The 20417-nt window shown below is 41.7% G+C and overlaps 1 protein-coding gene across 3 annotated transcripts; it reads left to right on the forward strand.

Annotated features, from left to right (window-relative positions):
• The first annotated feature begins 1374 nt into the window (after positions 1-1374).
• On the forward strand, positions 1375-20176 carry LOC101072056 (noelin-2-like). 3 transcript variants are annotated; one of them, XM_029850556.1, is made up of 8 exons: positions 1375-1569; positions 7798-7947; positions 9186-9341; positions 12500-12719; positions 13649-13755; positions 17921-18097; positions 18168-18341; positions 19363-20176. In XM_029850556.1, the coding sequence occupies exons 1-8, from the start codon at positions 1396-1398 to the stop codon at positions 19681-19683; spliced, it is 1479 nt and encodes a 492-aa protein (XP_029706416.1). In that variant the 5' UTR covers positions 1375-1395; the 3' UTR covers positions 19684-20176. The 3 variants fall into 3 exon arrangements, with proteins under 3 accessions (XP_029706416.1, XP_029706417.1, XP_003972402.1); XM_003972353.3 differs by lacking the exon at positions 1375-1569 and adding an exon at positions 3836-4368; XM_029850557.1 differs by lacking the exons at positions 1375-1569; positions 7798-7947 and adding an exon at positions 3835-4368.
• Positions 20177-20417: the final 241 nt, after the last annotated feature.

Consider the following 20417-nt stretch of genomic DNA (forward strand, 5'->3'; position numbering starts at 1 on the left):
AATGTACAGAATCGCTCTGGGTTCCATTTGAACGAAGCCTAAAGTGCTTTTAAGGGGTTGTTCAGAATGTGCTTGGATGAAAATAAAGCCATTCATTAATCTCTTTTGATCAGCAGCATGCATAATTTCAAGCTTAAATACATTAGAACAAAAGATGTATGAATTCATTTTCATTTGAACCCTCCCGGCTGCATATAGTTATTTAAATAAAATGAAATAAAAGCTTTACAGACAGGGAATAAGGATTATGTATAAATTGGTGTGTTTGTACACTGCAGCTGTATTTATTTGATTTAAACTCGATTGTGGTTTTCTGAGATATAAACCAATTGCAGGTAAATGCTGCTTTGGATTTTGGTTCAGTATTATCTTTGACATGTGTGCGACGGGTAGCAAAGACATTCTCGGATATCCTGAAACATTTAGGAGGTGAAGCAGCAGAACTCAGCTCACCAAGAAGGATTTGGACGCTAATTTTCAGGAATGAAATATAGATGGAAGCATGAAAGTCTGATAAGTCACCCTCACGCACGGGGCCTTGGCTATTTGGAGCCTCAACATCCCCCTGAACCTGCCAGAACTATCTAATTCTGTTTAACTATTTATTCCACTTTAGTCTGTCTATTGAAGGCAGATGTGATGTTCTTCGAGTAATTTTAAAGAGAGAAAAAAAAAGGTAAAAGCATTGTTCGACATTTTTATTAGGCCTCATTAGCTTTAGCGTAGCTCATTAATTGGCAAGAATTTCCACATTTTCTCCAAGTTACCATCATTCAAGTTGAATCATACTTAGCATTATATATTATTATATCACTCAAATTATGAATGCATTAACATTTATTTTGGCGATCCTAAAGAGCATTATTTAGCTAGGGGCTAATTTTGCTAAAAGCTAATTTACGTTAGCGTAAGTAGAACAAAAGTTCGAACAGTAGAGTTGCAGGTGACAAAACTGAATAAAGTACTTAAGATTTTGATATTTATTTTATTAAAGCATACAGCAATGTATTCAAGACTCATTTTGGCCACAATTTATGACCATAAACATTTCGTTTTTGTTTTATGTTGGGTATTTTATAACTAATAAGGCATTTTACCATACCAGAATATTTATTATTGTTTTGAAATGAGTAAATACAGTATTAGTTTAAAAAAAAAAGCTTCAAACGTGTTGTTTATTTATTTCCTGGATCTCACTAATTTATCACTAATTTACAAAATCATGAAAGCATCATCTTGGCTGTGTTTGCAGCTGAAGAGTTGTCCTGTTTCCAACTCCTCCTTCTCTCCGCTCCCTTTTTTTCACCCATTCTGTGACTATTGTTCGCTGCAATTGGGGTCTGTGTGTCTCCTCAGCATGCCGACAACATCACGGCTGTGTTCCTCCACGTGTACATGGAATCTTTACCCTCTGGTCCACTTGAGAAATCCCTGACCCCAAGGTTAAAGAGGAGCAGGATCTACTGTAGCAGTTCACAGCGACTTGATCCAGAGGAGATGTTGATGGAAATGGCTTCACCTGCTGCCTCCTGGGTGCTGATGTTGCTCCTTACACTCCGTTCAGCTACGGTAAGAACTTGAAATAGATAGAGGTGGATATGCAAGGATAAACTGTAAAAGGTATGGTACTTGATAAAGTCTCTTTTTTGTTATTTGTTGAATGGCTTGAATGTGAAGGGTCTCACAACTACCACTTTTTCCTGCAGTTTCAGCAATAAGAGTGAGTGTTTGTATTTTATATGTATAAATATCACCCAGAACACGACAAGTGGAAAATTTAGATTAGCTTCACGGACATGAACTCAGTGGGCAAAAAAAAAAAAGGACTAGATAAATATGAAATCTGCTACCAAAGGAGTTCCTGGCAGAATCAGGAGAGCCTGATTCTCTCTGAGTCACCTTTTTTATAAATTCACTTTTCTGTGTTGTACTTGGGTTCTTGACATCTTCTCTTGGTTGGTTTTTCTTAAGATGATCCAGATTTTTTTCATGCACACTTTATATTTCCCACTTTTGCACATCCGCCCTTAAAAAAGACTTGGCTTTTACAGCTGATAAATATATATAATAAATACCCAGAACGTGTCACGCTGCTCAGTTGTCATGTTGACACCATCCGTCTCCTTGACAACCGTTTTACTGCTAAGTGCTCCTGATTGAAATATTCATGTCAGTTCAGCGTATTCGCTGAAGGGTGTTTTATGTATTATCCATGCACATCCTGGGGGCTCGATTCTCCGACGAGAAAGGGCGAGCGTGTAACTGCCGATGAGAACAAAGGCTCCATCAAACATTTAGTGTTGTTTAGTTAAATTACCGAAACATCACCGCTGCAGGCGTGATCCGCAGGACAGCTGTGCTCTTTTGCAGCTGCGCGGCGGCAGAGATGCTGATCTCATTCTTTTTCCAGGTCTCATTCAGCTACTGTGAGGTTGTAATTTCATTTGGTTTCATACCCTCCTGAATTTAGCTGTAGAGCCAAATCAAGGTTATCGGCATTGGCTTTATGAAAAATCCTATAGTTACATGAAAATATGTTGTTTTAGTTTCAAAACAAGGTATCAACTTAATATTCTTTAATCCAATTCCTCTAAAACAGCATTATGTTTTTTGTTGTTATTTATTCGAGTAAGAAACTGCTCATAAAGCTGCACCTTGCAGCATGTATATTCACCTGTAAATGTTATTTACTCTAAAATAATGCTCTATTAAAGTAATATTTATATAGAACTTTAAAATAGTTGACAAAATAATACAATTTAGAAATGCTTGACAACAAACTTAGGTTTATTTAAATGTATAGAAACGTCTCTAACTGCATGTACAAGTGAATATTGCAGACAGTAATGAACTGGGCCGTCCGCCATAGACTGGACTGAGGGGGGGTTACAGTATTTTGCACTCTGCTGGAGCTTGATTAATGGATGAGTTAATGTGCAGGATGCCAACAGCTGGCGGTAACAACGCAGAGGGACAGACAGCTACTACTCATGGTGAAACATGTGCCTCTCCCCAGCAGAGAATGCATGAAAATGGGAACAAACAACAGCATCAACAACATTATAGCTGGAGTAATGGATGTGGTTCCATTTCAGTCAGTGTCCACAGTTTTGGGGTGTCATTGACACACACAAACACACTGCATGCCAGATTTCCTTCTTCGTGGTGTTGGAATGAACCAGCAGCAGAGGTGCAGAGTTTTTATAGAGAACGTACAAGACAGGAAAATTAATGATTGAAGATTTTGTAAAGCAGAGATGTCTGCACCAAATACTATTTTTTTAAATTAAATTTTCTTAGTTTTAGCCAAGTGTAAGTCAACCTCCAGAGATTTAGTGTTACGCAACTTTGCCTCATTTAAGATGTGCAGAATAATCAATGAGTTGGATTGTAAAGTGATTGAACATTTTCGACCACTAGGGGGCAGTAACGCACTAGTATGCCTTCATGAATGTTTGTGTATCCTCTGTCTTGCACACACACAAACACACACATCAGAGAAAGGTCAATTTTTCTGTGCTGTGGTCATGGAAGTGTTTTTCGTTATTCAATATAAAGGAAAATTTCAGCGAACGGACTGAGCAGACAACAAAGGGAGGGATATAATACAAAGAAACCAGTGGAAAATAGACAATACTAATATTACATAACCATTCAAATTTAAATATAGAATGTCTTCATTGCTCAAGTAATTTAAGCAAATTTTATAGCGCAACATCGCTCATTTGATGAATGAGCCACCAGAGCAAGGGTGAGGGAGAGATGGAATCTGAAAGGGATGCAGGGTGGGGAGGGAGGGAGAGAAGCAGAGAGTTAGTGGATAAATGAGAGCGCAGTGCTGGCTCAGCCACAGATTCTTACTGCCAGGCAAAGGAAGGAGTCCAGGAAGCACACGGCGCGGTAGGACTTTACCAGCTGTTTGAGCCACATCTCCTGCAGCCTGAGGTGAGGAGTGGATGTTTGGATTTAACGCCTCTTCCCATGGGGGCATCTGAAATGGTTGCTCCAGGATTCCTCTAACCAGAGACATTGTGCTGTAGGAGTGCAGACATCAGCAGCAGAGCAAAGTCACAGCTGAGGGTTGAGCCAAAAACTCTTGAGCATGCACTTCTTCTACCTGTAACGATGGTTTTGGCATGACTGCTGTCAACAGTTTGGACTGTGCGTGAGAGACAGCCTCAGTTTTTGTTTTTCTGCGCTGCCTGTGAATGTGTGCACGTCAGGATGAGCGTTCCCATGTTAAAGATCGGTGCGGTGCTCAGCACCATGGCTATGGTCACTAACTGGATGTCTCAGACTCTGCCGTCGCTGGTCGGACTCAATGGAACCATCGTCTCCCCCGACGGCACACACGAGCGGATCGTTAGTGTATGTATCCTGCAGACACAGAAACACACACACACACAGTACAGGAGAGTTAATTTTATACTCAATGTGATTCATCAGCAAGTAGGTTGTTTTAGAAGTAGAATATTATTTGCAAGAATAAAGCCTCAGTGATGATTTTATCTATGGATTGTTTTAAATTTCTTTGTATACTTCCTCTCTCATCACTTGTTTAGTGTCACTCATGGAAAATTTAAGCTCTGATGTGAAATGGTTGTATTTGCATTGATTACACTACAACTCTCACTAAACGCAGAGGGTCATCTTGGAATTAAGTCCTATGGCGATCGACCTTTTTGTGAAGATTCATCTGTGCATGAAGCAGCCAGTTGATCTGCTCAGTGGGGCTTGCAAACGGGAGGAACAAGCAGCACAAATACGGCATATGAATAAATAAATAGTTGTTGACAGGAGTCATAAAGCGCACATGCGTTATGCGGCCACTGCTACACATATATGCAAAGATTTAATGACATCACTCTTTGTCTTTCTCTGAATTACTGGAGTGATATTTCTCATGGGGGAGGCTGACTCACTTGTGGGACAGTCAGCAATTTGTTGCCTTAGGAACACCCTGGAAAAACAGACATATTTGCTGGATTGCTGCACATACAGTTCACATTAATGTATTTGTGCCCCACGTGTATTTAGTTGTGTCTTTATCTTGGACTTGTGTGATTTGGCTCCCTGTCTCGTGGCAGCTGCTTTGTGGCAGCTCTTTGCAAGTTCAGCAGAGTGCAGGAGGTCTCGTGTTACTGACCGCCTACGCACAAGAAGAGGATGCAGAGAGGCGCCATGCATCTTATAGGAGATAGTGATAGCAATCATTTTATTGTACCGTATATGTAGTATTCATCAGTCATACTGAAGTCCCTTCAGGCAGAGATGAGGAAAACTGACATTTACTGCTGAGACAAAGACATTGCTTTGTGTGTATGACTGCATCAGAATGTTGTGTTTTTGAGTTGTGTATGCAGAATGAGCAAAATGAAAGCACAATATCTTAAGATACCTTGACGATGTTGTTTTAAGCACAGTGACATTGCCATTGGCCTCCAGACTGGCTGTATAAGGACCCCACTATTTGGGAAGCACTCAAAAAATTCCAATCTTTAGACGTGTCCCCTGGACAAGTACTATGCCCTCTGCCACGATAAATGGATATTTAGACATAAAGGTCTTTGAATCGTGAAACTGTTTAGAGTATTCGATTATCCTCTGCCCGTGTGAATCTTGCAGGGATTTAGCTCTGTTGACTGTCTGTATTTGCTCTGATCACTATCAGCTAAGATGCCCGAGTAGATTTTTATCATTTCTTCCCCCTGTGTGAAATGAGCCCTCAGGAGCCGTATGTCGCGTTCTGTTTAATTACATCAAACAGCCCCTGCTCATACTCTCATCCCATCGAGTCCCCTGCCTCGCTCAGCTTCATTTTAAATGAGACTTCAATGTTACCACACCCAAAACAGCACATTGATTTATCAGTTTCTTTCCTCCGTGTCTTATCTCCCCTTCGCACGCCTCATTTTCCTGTTCCCCTTCTGTCTCTGACTTGGTGACAAGCAGATGTGTGATGGCATGTTCTACATATTTATACCTCTTAATATTGAATAAACTGACTCACAGAGCTGGTGAAACATCACTAAAGGAGCTTATGTGCTCTACTTTAATGCGTCATGACACATTTGGACCCCAAGGAAAAAAACACTGTCACCTGAGCACCCTAAAATATTAAAAACAGAAAGATGAACACTATGTAAGCACGTTTTGAAATAAAACAGGCTTGAGCGTTAAACCTAATTTGTGTGGTTGAAGAGCAGCTAATGAGGTGATCTCTATTCTTTCGAGGTAATTACTCAAGAATCTGATTTTCTAGATTTTTATTTTTATAACTACTTATTAAGACCCAATAATCTCAAATGAGAATTTCAGCCGCTTGCTAATTTCCATCTGCAGCCCTTGAGCAGGTACCCACTCAGTCTTATAATTGCACAAAATATTAAAGCATTCATTTGCATGCAACACTGAAATAGACTTTTCTGTGTGTGATATAGTAAAGCTATGACATCAGATGCATTTAGGATTAAATCTGTGACCTGTACTGAACCAGATTTTAAGATTTATCAGTTGAATTTTGGGATTATTTTTTTTTTGTTTGACTTTGTGTTTGGGTCAGAAATTAAGAAATGTACCAACCCAGGATATTACTCTTATAACACTTGTGACTAGAGTTAAAAATGTCACCAGAAGAAAACACATGAAAACGTGAGAAAAAAGACTTTGGGGCAGATTTCTGTGTGTTTGGTAAAGCCGGTGACTTTGCCAGAAAGAACAGCTGCTCTAGATGCAGCTGGAGATGGTGGGAAACTCTCCAGCTGCAATCTTTTGTGGCCACAGACAGGGATTACATGTCACGGCTTATTTTAGCCAAAAAAAAGAGAGATTTAGTCAAGACATGGATCCACTTTTTTCTGCCATAACCAAAATCTCTTCTGAGGATTCACCAGAACCCAGAATTAGACATTTAAAAGAAAATGTATTTGTCTAAAATAAGAAAATAATTTGTCTAATAATAAGAAAATGAATTTGTCTCATACTTTGACCTACATAATATGCTGAGACAAAGGGAAAGTGTGACCTGGTAAAAGAAAATTCAAAACCAGAAGATGTTTTTCTGCTATGAATCATTAGGCTTCTTTGAACAACAGTTCACAAAAACATATTCGCAGGATAGTAATCAATAAAACATGCACTTCAGGGATTTTGACAGCCAAATGTTGCTCGTAGAAAAACACAGCAATATTTTGGCATTGATTTCTTCTCCAAAATATGGTTTGCAGTTTCCTCCTATATAACACGCTGATGTTTTGATGCCGTCAACAAAAGGCAAACTTCAGGTCACGCTTGTAGGAGTTAGCCTTTCTGAGTCATATTTGTTCCCAGCTTCATTATGTCAGTCTCAGATCGGTTATTGATGTGGTGTGGTCCAGCATACAGCTCCCCACATATATGTCAATATGTAGGCCATGAGGGAGCACCGGAAGGGAGTCATTAATTTAACCAGGTAACACTTTTGTGACTCTAAATTGCCCCTCGGCACGTGAATGTGCACTCTGGGTTGGAGTGGTGACCTGCTCAGGCTGTGTTCGTGTGACGGTGACAAGGAAATTGGGCTTAAGGTGATTTTGGTATTTAGAAGAGGAAGACAATTGGTTCAAAAAACTGAAAGCAACCGCATTTGAATCAGGTAAATAGAAAAGCACTCAACATTCACAGATTGTGACCTCGCGAAAGGCAAACGCACCCAGTAAATAACCCCGATTTACTCTGAACCACTGGTTTTCCTGTTGAAAGCAAGGCTGATGTAACATTCCTGGGGATTCCCTTAACACGGCTGCTGCTTGTGTCCAGGGTTTGTACCCAGGCTCAGAAGAGGGTTGGCAGGTGTACAGCACGGCTTCAGACCCTGACGGGAGGTGTGTCTGCACGGTGGTCGCACCAGCAAGGAACCTGTGCAAACGGGACCCTCGCAGCCGACAACTGCGCCTGCTGACCGAACAGGTGTGTGTGTGTTTGTGTGTGCATGTTCCAGTGGTCAGCATTGTGATGCGGTGCAGATAGGAAGCAGTGTAGTGGAATAAAATATTCACTGAACTGTCTCTTTGTTTTGACACTCACAGAAGAAACACGCGCACACGCCCGCACTCGAGCGTGCACATTTGCCCCCTGCCCCACACACGCAAGTTTTTTACTGACAGATCAGTAGATTTATCCTCCAGTGTCTTCATTTCAGTCACATCAAAAGTTTGAAATGTACGGTAAGGCTTTTATTTTCTAAAGGCATGACTGACAAATGGAGGAGAATGACAACTCCTCATCATCAAGTCTAAACCGGAACAGCTTGATCCACATTCTCGACCAAAAGTGCACGTGTGCCTCACTATGGGTGCAGCTGCATTTGCAGTGCATTGCTCTCACTGTGGACAGGTGTCCTGAGATACAAATAAAAGTGATATGTTCCAGAAGTCCATGCATTATTGAACACCACGACACCGGCAAACATTTCTCACACTGTGCAACTCTCAGCCAACATATACATATTGTATAGCCTGTATGCTCACACACAGTCAGTTGCATGAGGAGTGCACGAGGAGCTCATCACTTACTCCTCACAGGAAGGTTCTGTCTTTATGAATATTAATTATCTCACTGTTTGTCTGGAATTGCCACCCAGATCCTGCTGTGCTGTAACAGGGCGTGTTTGTGTATCACTGCTGCTATCTGGGTTGTTTCTTTCGTAATGGTTTCTTTTATAATATGCAGCTATTTAACCTTCATTATGGAATATGATTAAAGTGTGTTTAAACACAGGAGTTAGGGGAGAGGTGATTGCTGCTGGATGTAAATGAAATATCAAGAGATTAAAGAATAAAGCGTGGGACTGATCTTAACAGGAACATTTAAAAAAATGCCATCAATGCAAGTTACACACACAAAATAGAATTTTTCAAAGCCTCTGTTGTAGTAGCATGGAAGCAAAAGACTCACAGATGGCTCTCTCCCGGGAAGATAAAACTACATCTGTGTATGCTGCTTGGTGCCAAATAAAGTAAATACTAAACAAGAGCTCAGGTGAAGTCACCATTTAAACACAACGTAACTGTAAAACACAGTTGTCGTGCAGACAACAGGACGAAAATAAAAGAAAAATCAAGCAAAAGCACAGTACACAGAAATACTTCAGGAAATTGAGTTGGAATGTGCTTTAGCGTGATCTGCGTCGCTGTGAATGTTTGCAGGTACAGAATGTGAGTCAGTCTTTGGAGGTGGTAGACCTTCGGACAGCCCGGGACCTGCAGTATGTCCGTGACTCTGAGCCACTGCTGAGAGGAGTGGACGGACGCTTACACACTTATGTGGCCAACCCACGCACTCTGACGGCCAAGAGCCTGCAGGTACCCACACACACACAGAGTTAAAGATGGTTGCCTCGGGGTAAACATATCCTTTGGTGTGAAAACATTGATTTTACGCATGCCAAGCTTAAGTTTCTTGTCAGATAGGCAACTGTTTGTCACAAAGGGGATGGAATTTGTCTCGGAGCTCTCAGTTTTTCAGCCTCGTGTCCTCCCGTGCAAAAGTGCAGCAGGGCGTTTCACCCATAGGTGCTGGCACAACTGCGGCATCGCTGCATCCAGTCTGACTTCAGCCTGGTGGAGTCTGACACTTTTATATTAATGATCACATTCCCAGAATACTGATGCACATGCAGGTGGCCAGAGAACCGGTGGCATGCGCTTTAATCAATTTCTATTCTTCAGATTTGCAGGGAAGATAAGATTACTTTGGTGGGAAGGTAGAATAAATAGATGTGTTTGACTCCTGAGCACTAATCTCATCAGGTATGGAATTGTCTGGCATGATGCTGCTGCCAGGCGTCGGTGCCAATAACAAACAGGCAGGCAAGGAGAAGATTAACTGACAAGAATAAAAGGCTTGTGTATCTGAGGAGCAAATGATCAATGATATTTTAATCAGCTGTGAAACCAGCGGCTGTCTAAATGTAAAACAGTTTAACAGTATAAAACACATTTCTAATAACACCATATGAAACCAAAATAAAAGCCACTTAGTCCGGCGTGAAATGTTACCCGCTGATGTGAGGATTTACTGTATATTGCCTGCCTGAAAGATGGGACTATTACTACGGTAGATGTCCAGGACATACCATAATTTCAAGACACGCTTCTTTTCTTTGAAGTATAAATCAGCAGCTCAAAGGCCTTTTAGCTGTTCAACATTTTATATAGCAAATATTTTCATGCTGACATATCTGGAACAAACCCAAACCTGCTTCCTGCCAATATCACACATTAGATTGTCTAAAGTCTAAGAAATGCATGTGCGAAAGCCTTAAGTGCAAGGACAATGTTAATGGCGCTGTATATAAAGTTTTTAATGACAAACTGTATAATTTACACACTGATGTCTGCTTTCCGTGTTATGCAGGTCTTAAAACTTTTAACCATCAAATGAGGTTTTATGTCTCAAATATGACTAAGGAGTCTCTCCCACTGCATTTTTTTATTGCACAGTTTTTGAGACATTCATTTAATTGCTTTGTTTATATAATTTATGTAATGCATGACATTAGCTGGAAGCAACACTGCTTTTCCACTCACATTTGTTTATGTGAATTGTTAAGAACCTTAAAGCTATAAGCACTATTTACTGTATTTATTTTTTGTTAGACATCACAAAGTTAATAATAGTGAATATCTTTATATCAATACGAATTTTAAAAAGAAACACATTTCATTCCTTTAAAAATCACAACAAAGATGGAGGGCATTAGAAATTCAATTACAGGCTCATCCAAATTAAATTATAGTACAATATAACCACTCTTTAACAGCTTAGTGTGCTAAATGAACGCGCACACCCAGCCTGATAGTCCTGAATACTTCCCAGTCCTGAATACTTCCCAGTCCTAAATACTTCCAGTCTTCCTTTCATCTATTGGCGAGAATCTTCTTAACAACATCGAAGGGCTCTGGGGTCTGTTTTTAAGTTTTTATGCTGTTAGTTCAAGTGTGTGTGGGTACACACTTCTTGGCTCCTTGTGGGTTTTCCAGGCACATGTACTTGCCACTGCACCGAGAAGCAGGACTGGTGAATATTTATACAACATGGTGCTACAGGGAAGTTATCAATAACTAAAGACAGGCATTTGTCCAGTGGGGGTGGAGGAACTGGGATGACAGAAACAGGGGTCAGAGTTAGGGATGAGTAGTAACGTTGTTGCCCCTCCCCTCTACCCCTCCACCGTATCTGCATGTTTTCATCCCTCATTCAGACGCACACATTGGACTTATTGGAGCTTATTTGCCCAGTGGCACGGGTGTGTGTGTGAAGGGCATGTGTGCCCTGCTGAGCTCCGGTCTCTCACCTGGTGCCCGCTGACACAGGCTCCAGTTACACCCTGATTAGGAATAATGGCTTAATTTATTTTTCTTTTAAATGTTGGGAAAGGTCAGGGAGAAAGGGTGGGGCCAGAGACGCATGAGTAAAACTGGAGCAAAGAGATTAGAAAGATGAAGATGAAGCAGGAGAAAAAGGCAGGGGAGGGATTAGCTGGGCAAAGTGTGCACTATTAAACAGACTGAGGTTTATGGGATTTTGTCAAGATCGGTTTTAATGCGTGTTAATAAACTTCGGTGTATCTGCAGCTTAGATGCCAACCTAAGTGAGGGTGAAAGACCCCCATACGTGCAAAATGTTTCATGAAACAGCTCCAGAGATGTGGATGCTGTGCTTGAAAGGTCATGATTTTAGGAGAGCAAGAGAAGGTTTAGTCTTTGAGCGACTGCCAAGCCTATTTCCTCAACACTGTGTCATGTTTGTGTGCAGAGGTAAGAGATATCCGGGGAGGTGATGAGTCATCTTTTTGTCTGCATTTTTGACACTTCTTTTCATCTCTTTGTCTTTTTTTCCTGATATCAAGTGCAGCTCTGCACTGGATACATTTTTGGAGATGGTAACTGAAGCTAAAATGGTTAATTGTCAACCTGATAACCCAGAAATTGACTATATTCTTTAATTCTCCTGCTGCGACAAACATCTCTGTCCCCAAAAATCAGTGTCTGTATTTAACAGAGCAGCAGTTCTTGTTGTAGTGCAAACTGAGAGAAGCATCTTTCTATAAATTTTAGCTTAACTGGGTTCCAGCACCAGTCGAGTATGTAATTTCCTCAAGCCACATCATGTTTGTCCTCCTGTGGGATCAAAAGGCTTTCTCGGGCCAGATGGACTATATGTAGGCCCTTCAGCAGGTCCTGGAGGTATTTTCCATTTTTGTCCTTCCTCTGTTCCATTTTTGTCTTACCTCTTTGCTTCTTCTCTCCTCTGTGCATAAGCAGGAGAAAAGTGTGAATAAGAAAGATGAAGTCTAATTGTTGGATTCAGACCCAGGTTGAGTAGCGATTGTAGATCCATGCTCAACTTGCTTTAGACCTCCCCCCCCCGAAGTGCCTTTTTCTTCCTGTCCCTGTAAAGATAAAAAAAATAAGATGTTTATTAAAATTTAAAAGATTTTTTTTTCATGCTCCTACAGGAGCTGAAGGGCCAAATGTCTCAGCTACGACCCCTCCTGTCAGTGGTGGAGCAGTACAGATTAGACCTGCAGATGCTGATCACCCTGCGAATGGAGCTTTCCAACCTGTCCTTCATCCTGACCTCCATCCAGGAAGAGATCGGAGCGTACGACTACGAGGAGCTTCAGCAGAGGGTTTTACTGCTGGAGACCAGACTGCACAGCTGCATGAACAAACTCGGTACTAAATAGAATAAAATTAAGGTTTGAGTTTGTAGCTTGATGTATATTTACATGGTGAGTTAGGGACACTGCAAATGCTGCAAAAGTGAGTCTCTAATAAGCAAAAGAGCTTAAAATCCTGCCTCCCCAACTTACCCTAAATGTTGCCACTCAGGTGAATGTTTCTCTTCTCCCTGAACATTGTTTTCTTAATTTTACTCACTTTATTTTGTGCAAAAATGCTTCGCGTAAATGTCATGACCAGAATCAAACCCCTTCCATCAGGTGAACTACAGAGCTTGGAAAGTCAGTCACAGAGGTTCACCCCCCTCCCCCAAAAAAAAGCTCATCGGAAAGCTTTATAGCTCACTGAATAATGAGATCCTTAAGACACGATGGCTTAGGTTGTTACTTGGAAACACTGGACCATATAGGTTGGTCGGTGTAGGTGTTATGGTCTTTGAAATGAAAAATTGTCACCACTGAAATGAGCTTTAAGTGATGCGACAGCAGAAGTTTCACAGCTTCTTCAAAGAGCCGCAGGAGGTGAGTGCTTCATGTTTAAACCACTTCAGTGATTTGGCAGTTGCAACTAATGAAAATTTTAAACCTCGCTCATGACTAAAAAGGATTTTTCTTTATTTATTTTGCGGTTACAGAGAAGCTTTATTAAACCTCCATTCAGCCTTCGCTCTCCAGATATACCGGTATATATATTTTTTTGCTCACATATGCGTCTGCTTCGACGTCGGTAAACTGCAAGAAGAAAATCCATTTATGAGTTAAATGAGTTGTTGCGTCTGGCAGCTGCCCATCACTGGCATCACTTTAAATAACCGATGATAGAAACGTCGCTCTGTCGAACCAGCAACTGTAAACACACAGTTGGTTTTTTAAACAAAATCCTTCTTTTAGATTTAACCTGATGCAATCGCCCTTTGTTAACAGGTTGTGGTCGTCTGACTGCAGTTAGCACCCCGATCACCGTAAGAGCCTCGGGGTCCCGCTTTGGCTCCTGGATGACTGATGCCATGATACCCAGCTCCGATAGTAGGGTAAGTGGACTCTGTGTGTAAGAAACCAACGGAATTAATTTTTGCTCTTGTGTAATTAGTCTGTCTTCTTGCTGTAGTAAACAGAATTCTGTCTGCACTCTGCCTGAACTACCTACAAACCATTTCCTGCACACACGCATGCACATGCCGTGTTCAGGCACATTAAGCTAGTTGTCAAGGCGACTGTCTCCCAGTTGCCAGGTATGATTTATATCACCATGGTGACCCTTGCCTGTTCCCCATTAGAGCTTCTCCCCAGTGATGAGCGGGAGCGACGCAGCATTTGTATCACATTTATGGCTTCTGTTTACCAGTTGATACTGGGAATGTTGTTCTGGGTGGAGGCTTTTTCTTATCTACCAAATGTGCATCAGATCAGAAGCCTGTTTTTCTATCGTAACCACTCACAGCCTTTTTCCTGAGTCCAACTTGTTCCAAAATATAACCCCTTGTTAAGTTTTTCCATTAAAAGGTTATTCTCTCATATTTACATTTTGCGCGCATAAACAGAATTCCCTTTGCATATCCTTTGGGGCCCAGCAAAGGAAATGTATTCATGTTCTTTATCAAATATCTCCAGGATTTGAGATATGATAGAGTAAACTGTGGGTGTATGAAGGGTAAGTACTTTCAAATACTGTTTGATATGAATGTTGCTTACATTCATAGAAATAACAGTAATTCACTGCAATTGTGCCTGGAGAAATAGTGTTCCAATGCTTTATTTCATAAAAAGCTCACGCATCCAAAAAGCCCAGTGTTCATAAATGTGTGATGTGGAAACCTCCAGAGTCTGTTGAGTTTGGATGTTTTTGTCATTCCAGAGAAATGTGAAATCTCTTTAATTGAAAATCGAAAAATCGGCTCCATCTAAGATGTCAGAAGTAACAGGTGCCATTTCATTGATTTCATGTGGTAATTTCACTGTCTTTTTCCCTCCACAAGCACCTGCAACAAACACTATAGGTAGAGTCCCTCTCATCAGTCCTTTGGTATCCATGACTACAGCGTTCGGTACAGGGTCCCAGTCTGGCATTTATGAACTGTTTATTTGCCACAAGTGTGTGAACTCATGTTTATGCATTATATTTTACGCTCTCACTCTACTAACAGTAGCGCGCACATGCTCGCACCTGTCGCTGTATTTGGGAACAGCTGTTGAGGTGTGGATATTCCCTGATCTGTCAAGCCGCGATGCGTGAGGGGGAGATTGGGAGAGATGCAGCACTGCAGCAGGAGAGCGCGAGAAAAGGCTGGCTGTGTTTTCAGAGGGGTAATTCAGGGACAAAAAAAAGCGGGTCTGGAAAGAGACAGAATAACGGAAGTAGATGCAGATCAAATAGAGACACAACTGTGACACGATGAGAGCAGCATGGGAGGCGATGACAAAAACCACAGGGGGGGGGGGGGCGGCGTTGAATTTTTAAAGGGTCATCTGTAATCATTCCTCTCCTCCCCACTGACCGTGAAGTGTCTCCTTCTTAGCATGACAAATAAGGACAAACACACACTCACACTTACTTAGTTCAGTTGCAGCTGGTTTGAAGCCTGGGGAGTTTAAGTCTCCTTCCTGTTTGCTGGTAGAATGTTTTAGAAAATAGAAGCATGGACTTGTCTGCAGTGAGTAACTGTGTTGTTATGACTACATATGATGATGGCGGTTGCTTGCTGCTATGATTCCTTTCATTCCTTTATTGCTATATCCCTTCCAGGGTTATGGGGAAGGGGGGGGGGGGGGGGGGGGGGTGCTGGAGACTATTCCAGCTGCATATGGGTGAAGGCAGGGCCCTATGTAAGCATTTGGGGGTACAGCACCCTGATCGAGGCTACCTCAGCAGTGTTTTAAAGGGTGTCCTGGCACCTCCCCTTGCTATCAGAACACCTCCAGGTTTGGGGGCTTGAACCAAGAACCCTCCACCACCTCCAGTCCCCTACAGACTGAGCTGCCACCGCCCACTGCAGTGATTTTCTAAACCCTTAAAAATGAATTAATGTTTACAAATGACTTCGATTTTATTTACTGTGGGGGAAAGATCCAAGCTTGAGCTTGCTCTCTATTGATTTTATATCTTGTAATGAAAGTGATTACTTTAATCATTTCCACATTTAAATTGTTTACAACATAAATGATAAATAATAAAACATCACTATAGCTGGTTGATGTGCTATATTATACCACCATGTCTGACCATTAGTCAAAAAGGGAAGTGGTATACATTTATTATCTATCATCTCATTTAATGAATTACCTCAGATGTAATAATTGTCACTGTAAACAGTACGAATCAGGAGTACAGGAGTCATTTGTGTGACTAACCTCTAGCTGCACACATGGCAATTATAACCAGCACTTCATTAAAACGTGCAGCCGGCAGCACACCAGAGTCGCCCGCATGCTCTGATCCAGCAGAACATACACACCTTCATAAATCACACCCTTTGTCCTGGTAGTCTCATGGAGAGGAAGGCTTGAAGACGGTTCTGGGCCACTAGTGAAGGTCTTTTTCTGTCCCTTGCCAGAAAATATTATTTAAACTCTTTACCTTGAGGCTTAAATATACCTCTGGCTCTTCATAAACTGGTATTCAAATCAACAAATAAGCAACATTTATTACTTGGAACATTTTCTATTGCTGCATTTAGCCACTGATGCAGGCAGTGTGTCGCGGTCTGCTCATTAACACAGCACCATCGGCTCTGTTGCTACATGGCTGCTTCTGTGGGCCCACTGGTTTGTGCATCATTATATGCTGCTTCTCTACGATGCTTGTCTGCTTTTATACACTTGGACATGTGGGGCGTCAGCATCAAATTATAACATCATATGCTGTATATGGGACTGGTACAACAGTAAACGGCCTGATTCTGAGATGATCAGCCTGAATTTATTATCAGATACAATATTTATCACAAGCTATCTTTCCCTTTGAGAGCATTAGATCAGTCATCGCTGAGCCTGTCTCACATCTCAGTGGAGCACAGATAATACCCGCTTCTCTGTAGCGAGCAGAAAAGGAAGCTTTCTCCCTTTGATCTGTTTGGAAAAGCAGTGTGAGGTTAGGATAGACACACAGTGTAACACAGGCAGCGATTTAACACTTAATTTCAGCCCAAATATTTGCACAGAACAAGAACTGTGGATTTTAGAGCGTGGGCTGGGATCACTAAGTGACCCGTGAGGATTTTGTTAAGCTTTAAACCCAGAATCTCTCTGTCAGTAAGCACGAAGGGAGAGAGGCTGGGAGGATGTTTGTTTTACACCCTATCTGTGCACCATGTGTTGTTTGGAAGTTTTTTATAAAGAGCTAATTGTGCAGTAATGCCAGAAGGGTACAGCTGTCAGCACACAAAGTGCTTTCCTTTCAAAACACTATTTAAATAAAATTTATACAAGATGTCTTGCCAGACAATCTGGTGATCCGGAGTAAAAATAGAGAAGGATTGGATGGCAGCAGAAAAGAGAAGAATGTTTGTAGTCAAAAAGAAAGCAGGCCGGTCCTTTCATTGCTTTAATGAACCACATGCTCCTACTCCAAAATGTATTTCATAGCTCCTGAGAAGCACCGTAATCAGTTACTTTTATCCGGACTTAAATAATTCTGTGATTATTTCACACAAATTATCCAAAATTTAAATATTTCTGCCACAGCAGGAGAGCTTCACTTATTCTTTGATGTTAAAAAAATAAAATCCCTTTTCTCTGTACCCTGCTGTCTACCCTGCCTAGTTTTCTGTTATTTTGTGAAGAAATAATCCTTTTCATTAATAATTCCCTCCAATGTGGGGGCTGCCTTTTCTTTTATTTCATTTCTCGTCTCACATTATTCTTTGGGTAATTCCTTTATACTGTTCAGATTTACAGGAGGTTTCATTCTCAGTGAAACACAGCAAAAAGAAACATTGCAGGCTATAAGCTTGCGAGCTTGTGAATTAATGTTAACGGTGTGTGACGCAAGATCTTTAGAATTTCCCCTGTCTTCTGCTTAAGGCAAGACCCAAACAAAGCTCCAATTTGACACTTGAAGGATCCGTGTGTACTATTGTGATGACCGAAGTTTCAGAAATCATTCTGACCAGTCTCTTGTTGGATGTATTTACCTCTGTAGGTGTTCCGATGGTCTTCGTACGCACTCAATCTTTCTGTTTCTCATTGTTCCTCCATTAGGTGTGGTCAATGGACGGCTACTACAAAGGCAGGCGCGTGTTGGAATACAGAACCATGGGAGATTTTGCGAAGGGACAGAACTTCGTGCAGCACCTGTTGCCCCACGCCTGGGCTGGAACCGGCCATGTGGTTTACAACGGGTCCCTGTACTACAACAAGCACCAAAGCAACATCCTGGTAGGGCCTGGACTGGGACAGAAAAAGGGCAGAAATAAGGGAATGATAAACACGCGATATGTCTCTCCAGGTGCAGTATCATTTCCGCTCACGCAGCGTGCTACTTCAAAGGAGTCTGAGCGGCGCCGGGTACAACAACACGTTTCCCTACAGCTGGGGTGGCTCCTCTGACATCGACCTCATGGCTGATGAGATGGGACTCTGGGCTGTGTATACCTCCATTCCAAATGCTGGAAACATTATGGTACCACCCTTCTGCACGCTCGCGATAACATAATACCAATCACAAGAGGAGAAAAAGCCTGAAAGGGATTAATGTGATTATTAACCAAATCTTAACTATTCCATATGTTTGTTCTAAGTAGAGGTTGTGATGCCAGCCAATTTATCTTCCAAAAGTCTTGAAAAAGTTGCAATCCATTACCTTTTCCGTCAGAGACACATTGCTTCTTTGAGTATAGCAATTCATCATAATGAAAAGCAAGAGCGTTGAGTTTCCCTACAAGATTTCTTCAAAATTTTCCCTTTCACACTGCACTTAGGCTTGAAATGCAAAGTTGAAATACTAAAGAAAAATCTGAACTTTGACCCACATTCTCAAACGCTCATTTAAGCATATACTTAATAAACGTACAGCTGGTTTGGCGGACCTGCATTTATTGAGTCTTGACAGTATCTCTTCAATCGCTTGTGATAATGACATGCAAGATAAAATAGCCAAATATTGGACCCCAGCACAGCTGAAAAAGGGACTTTTAATGTGTTTTGACACACAGTTGTTGAAATATTGGGACAGGAATAGCACAAAAGAAGCAGAACCGTGCTGAAATATTAAAAAGTTGGTTTGAAAAGGTTATTATGGAGCAGTCAGTCAAATTCAGGCAACCCCCCCCCCCCCCCAGAATGTATTGAAGAAAAGCCTGAGTGACAGAAGGGGACAATGGTAACCCAGAATATGGAAATGCACCAGATTAAGATTGACAGCAGCAGGAAGAGGAAGGACATAAATATTACTGTAGTGCAAAGTAATGCACTGTACATTATGAGTCACTACACTTTCAGTACATCTTTCTTTATTGCAATGCATTTCTTTTTTATTATTCACCTCAGTCTATTTAATTTTCAGTGGGAGAACTCGCACATAATATATGTGACTGAGCAGTGAAAAGACGCTTTGGGAAAACTTGTGTGTGTGTTTTTTACAGGAAAGTCAGGTGAACTGCACACCTGTACTGTCTCATGGAAAGCTCTCCTCTGTTCTCCAGGTGAGTCGTCTGGACTCTAACACGCTGGAAGTCCTGCAGAGCTGGGACACAGGGTTTCCCAAGCGCAGCGCAGGGGAGGCGTTTATGATCTGTGGCACCCTGTATGTCACCAACTCCCACCTGGCCGGAGCCAAGGTCCACTTTGCCTACCACACCAACTCCTCCACGTACGAGTACACTGACATTCCTTTCCACAACCAGTATTCCCACATCAGTATGATGGATTACAACCCCAGAGAGCGAGCCCTGTTCACCTGGAACAACGGGCACCAGGTGCTATACAACATCACGCTGTTTCATGTCATCCGGAGCGACGGCTAGAACCACGCACGGTACAACCGAGGGAAGTATTATAGTTTGTCCCTGAAAGGTAGTGCAACTAACAACACACATACACTCGCTCACACAATGCTACAATCAGTTCAGAATTTGAGTGACTGCTGGGGTAATAACTACACACGATACATGGTTGTCAGGCATATGTTTAAAGGTCACAGGCGAAAATCCATCACTGTGAAGACGAAAATTAACTGCCTCTGCTACAAGGACACTGATGGAAAAAAAGGGGAATCGGACAGCTTGAGCTCATTCATATTCTATTGCGTTTCACTCCATTTACATCCCAAGAAGTTATTTTGGAATTTAGGTTCCAATTTTAAAAAAAAGGAGAGGAAAAAAATGCAACGAAGATCACGAGCTGAATTTTGACCTCGGACTTTGGGCGACGGTGACGGAGATGCTCTGGGTTTGTCATGTGATTGTGGATGTGTTCAGTCAGCATGGTTGTTTAATCATTAAATCTTTGTCAAAGTTTGCCAAGACTCTTGTCTTCTCTGTTTTGGTGCAGAGTTTGAGAGGTGAGAGCAGCCGTCCGTGCACATCTGCATGTCTGTCTACGTACATGTTTACTCAAAATGAAGGTATGGTTTCATCATCGCACACAGATATAAATAACACGGCAAGAGCAGTGCTGTACGTCTTCTTAACTGGAACAAATGTGAAACCAGGAGCAACCTGAAGCATGACAGAGGAGCTTTGCGCTTTCTCTCATCTCC

The sequence above is a fragment of the Takifugu rubripes genome, chromosome 17 (genome assembly GCF_901000725.2).
Source record: "Takifugu rubripes chromosome 17, fTakRub1.2, whole genome shotgun sequence".
Lineage (NCBI taxonomy): Eukaryota > Metazoa > Chordata > Actinopteri > Tetraodontiformes > Tetraodontidae > Takifugu > Takifugu rubripes.

Bases quoted from the DNA above. Each gene is read 5' to 3' on its own strand.
- LOC101072056 (XM_029850556.1), top strand. From the start codon at position 1,396: ATGGAATCTTTACCCTCTGGTCCACTTGAGAAATCCCTGACCCCAAGG. The intron at 13,756-17,920 runs GTAAGTGGACTC...TTCCTCCATTAG, and splicing joins TACCCAGCTCCGATAGTAGG to GTGTGGTCAATGGACGGCTA. The intron at 18,098-18,167 runs GTAGGGCCTGGA...ATGTCTCTCCAG, and splicing joins AGCACCAAAGCAACATCCTG to GTGCAGTATCATTTCCGCTC.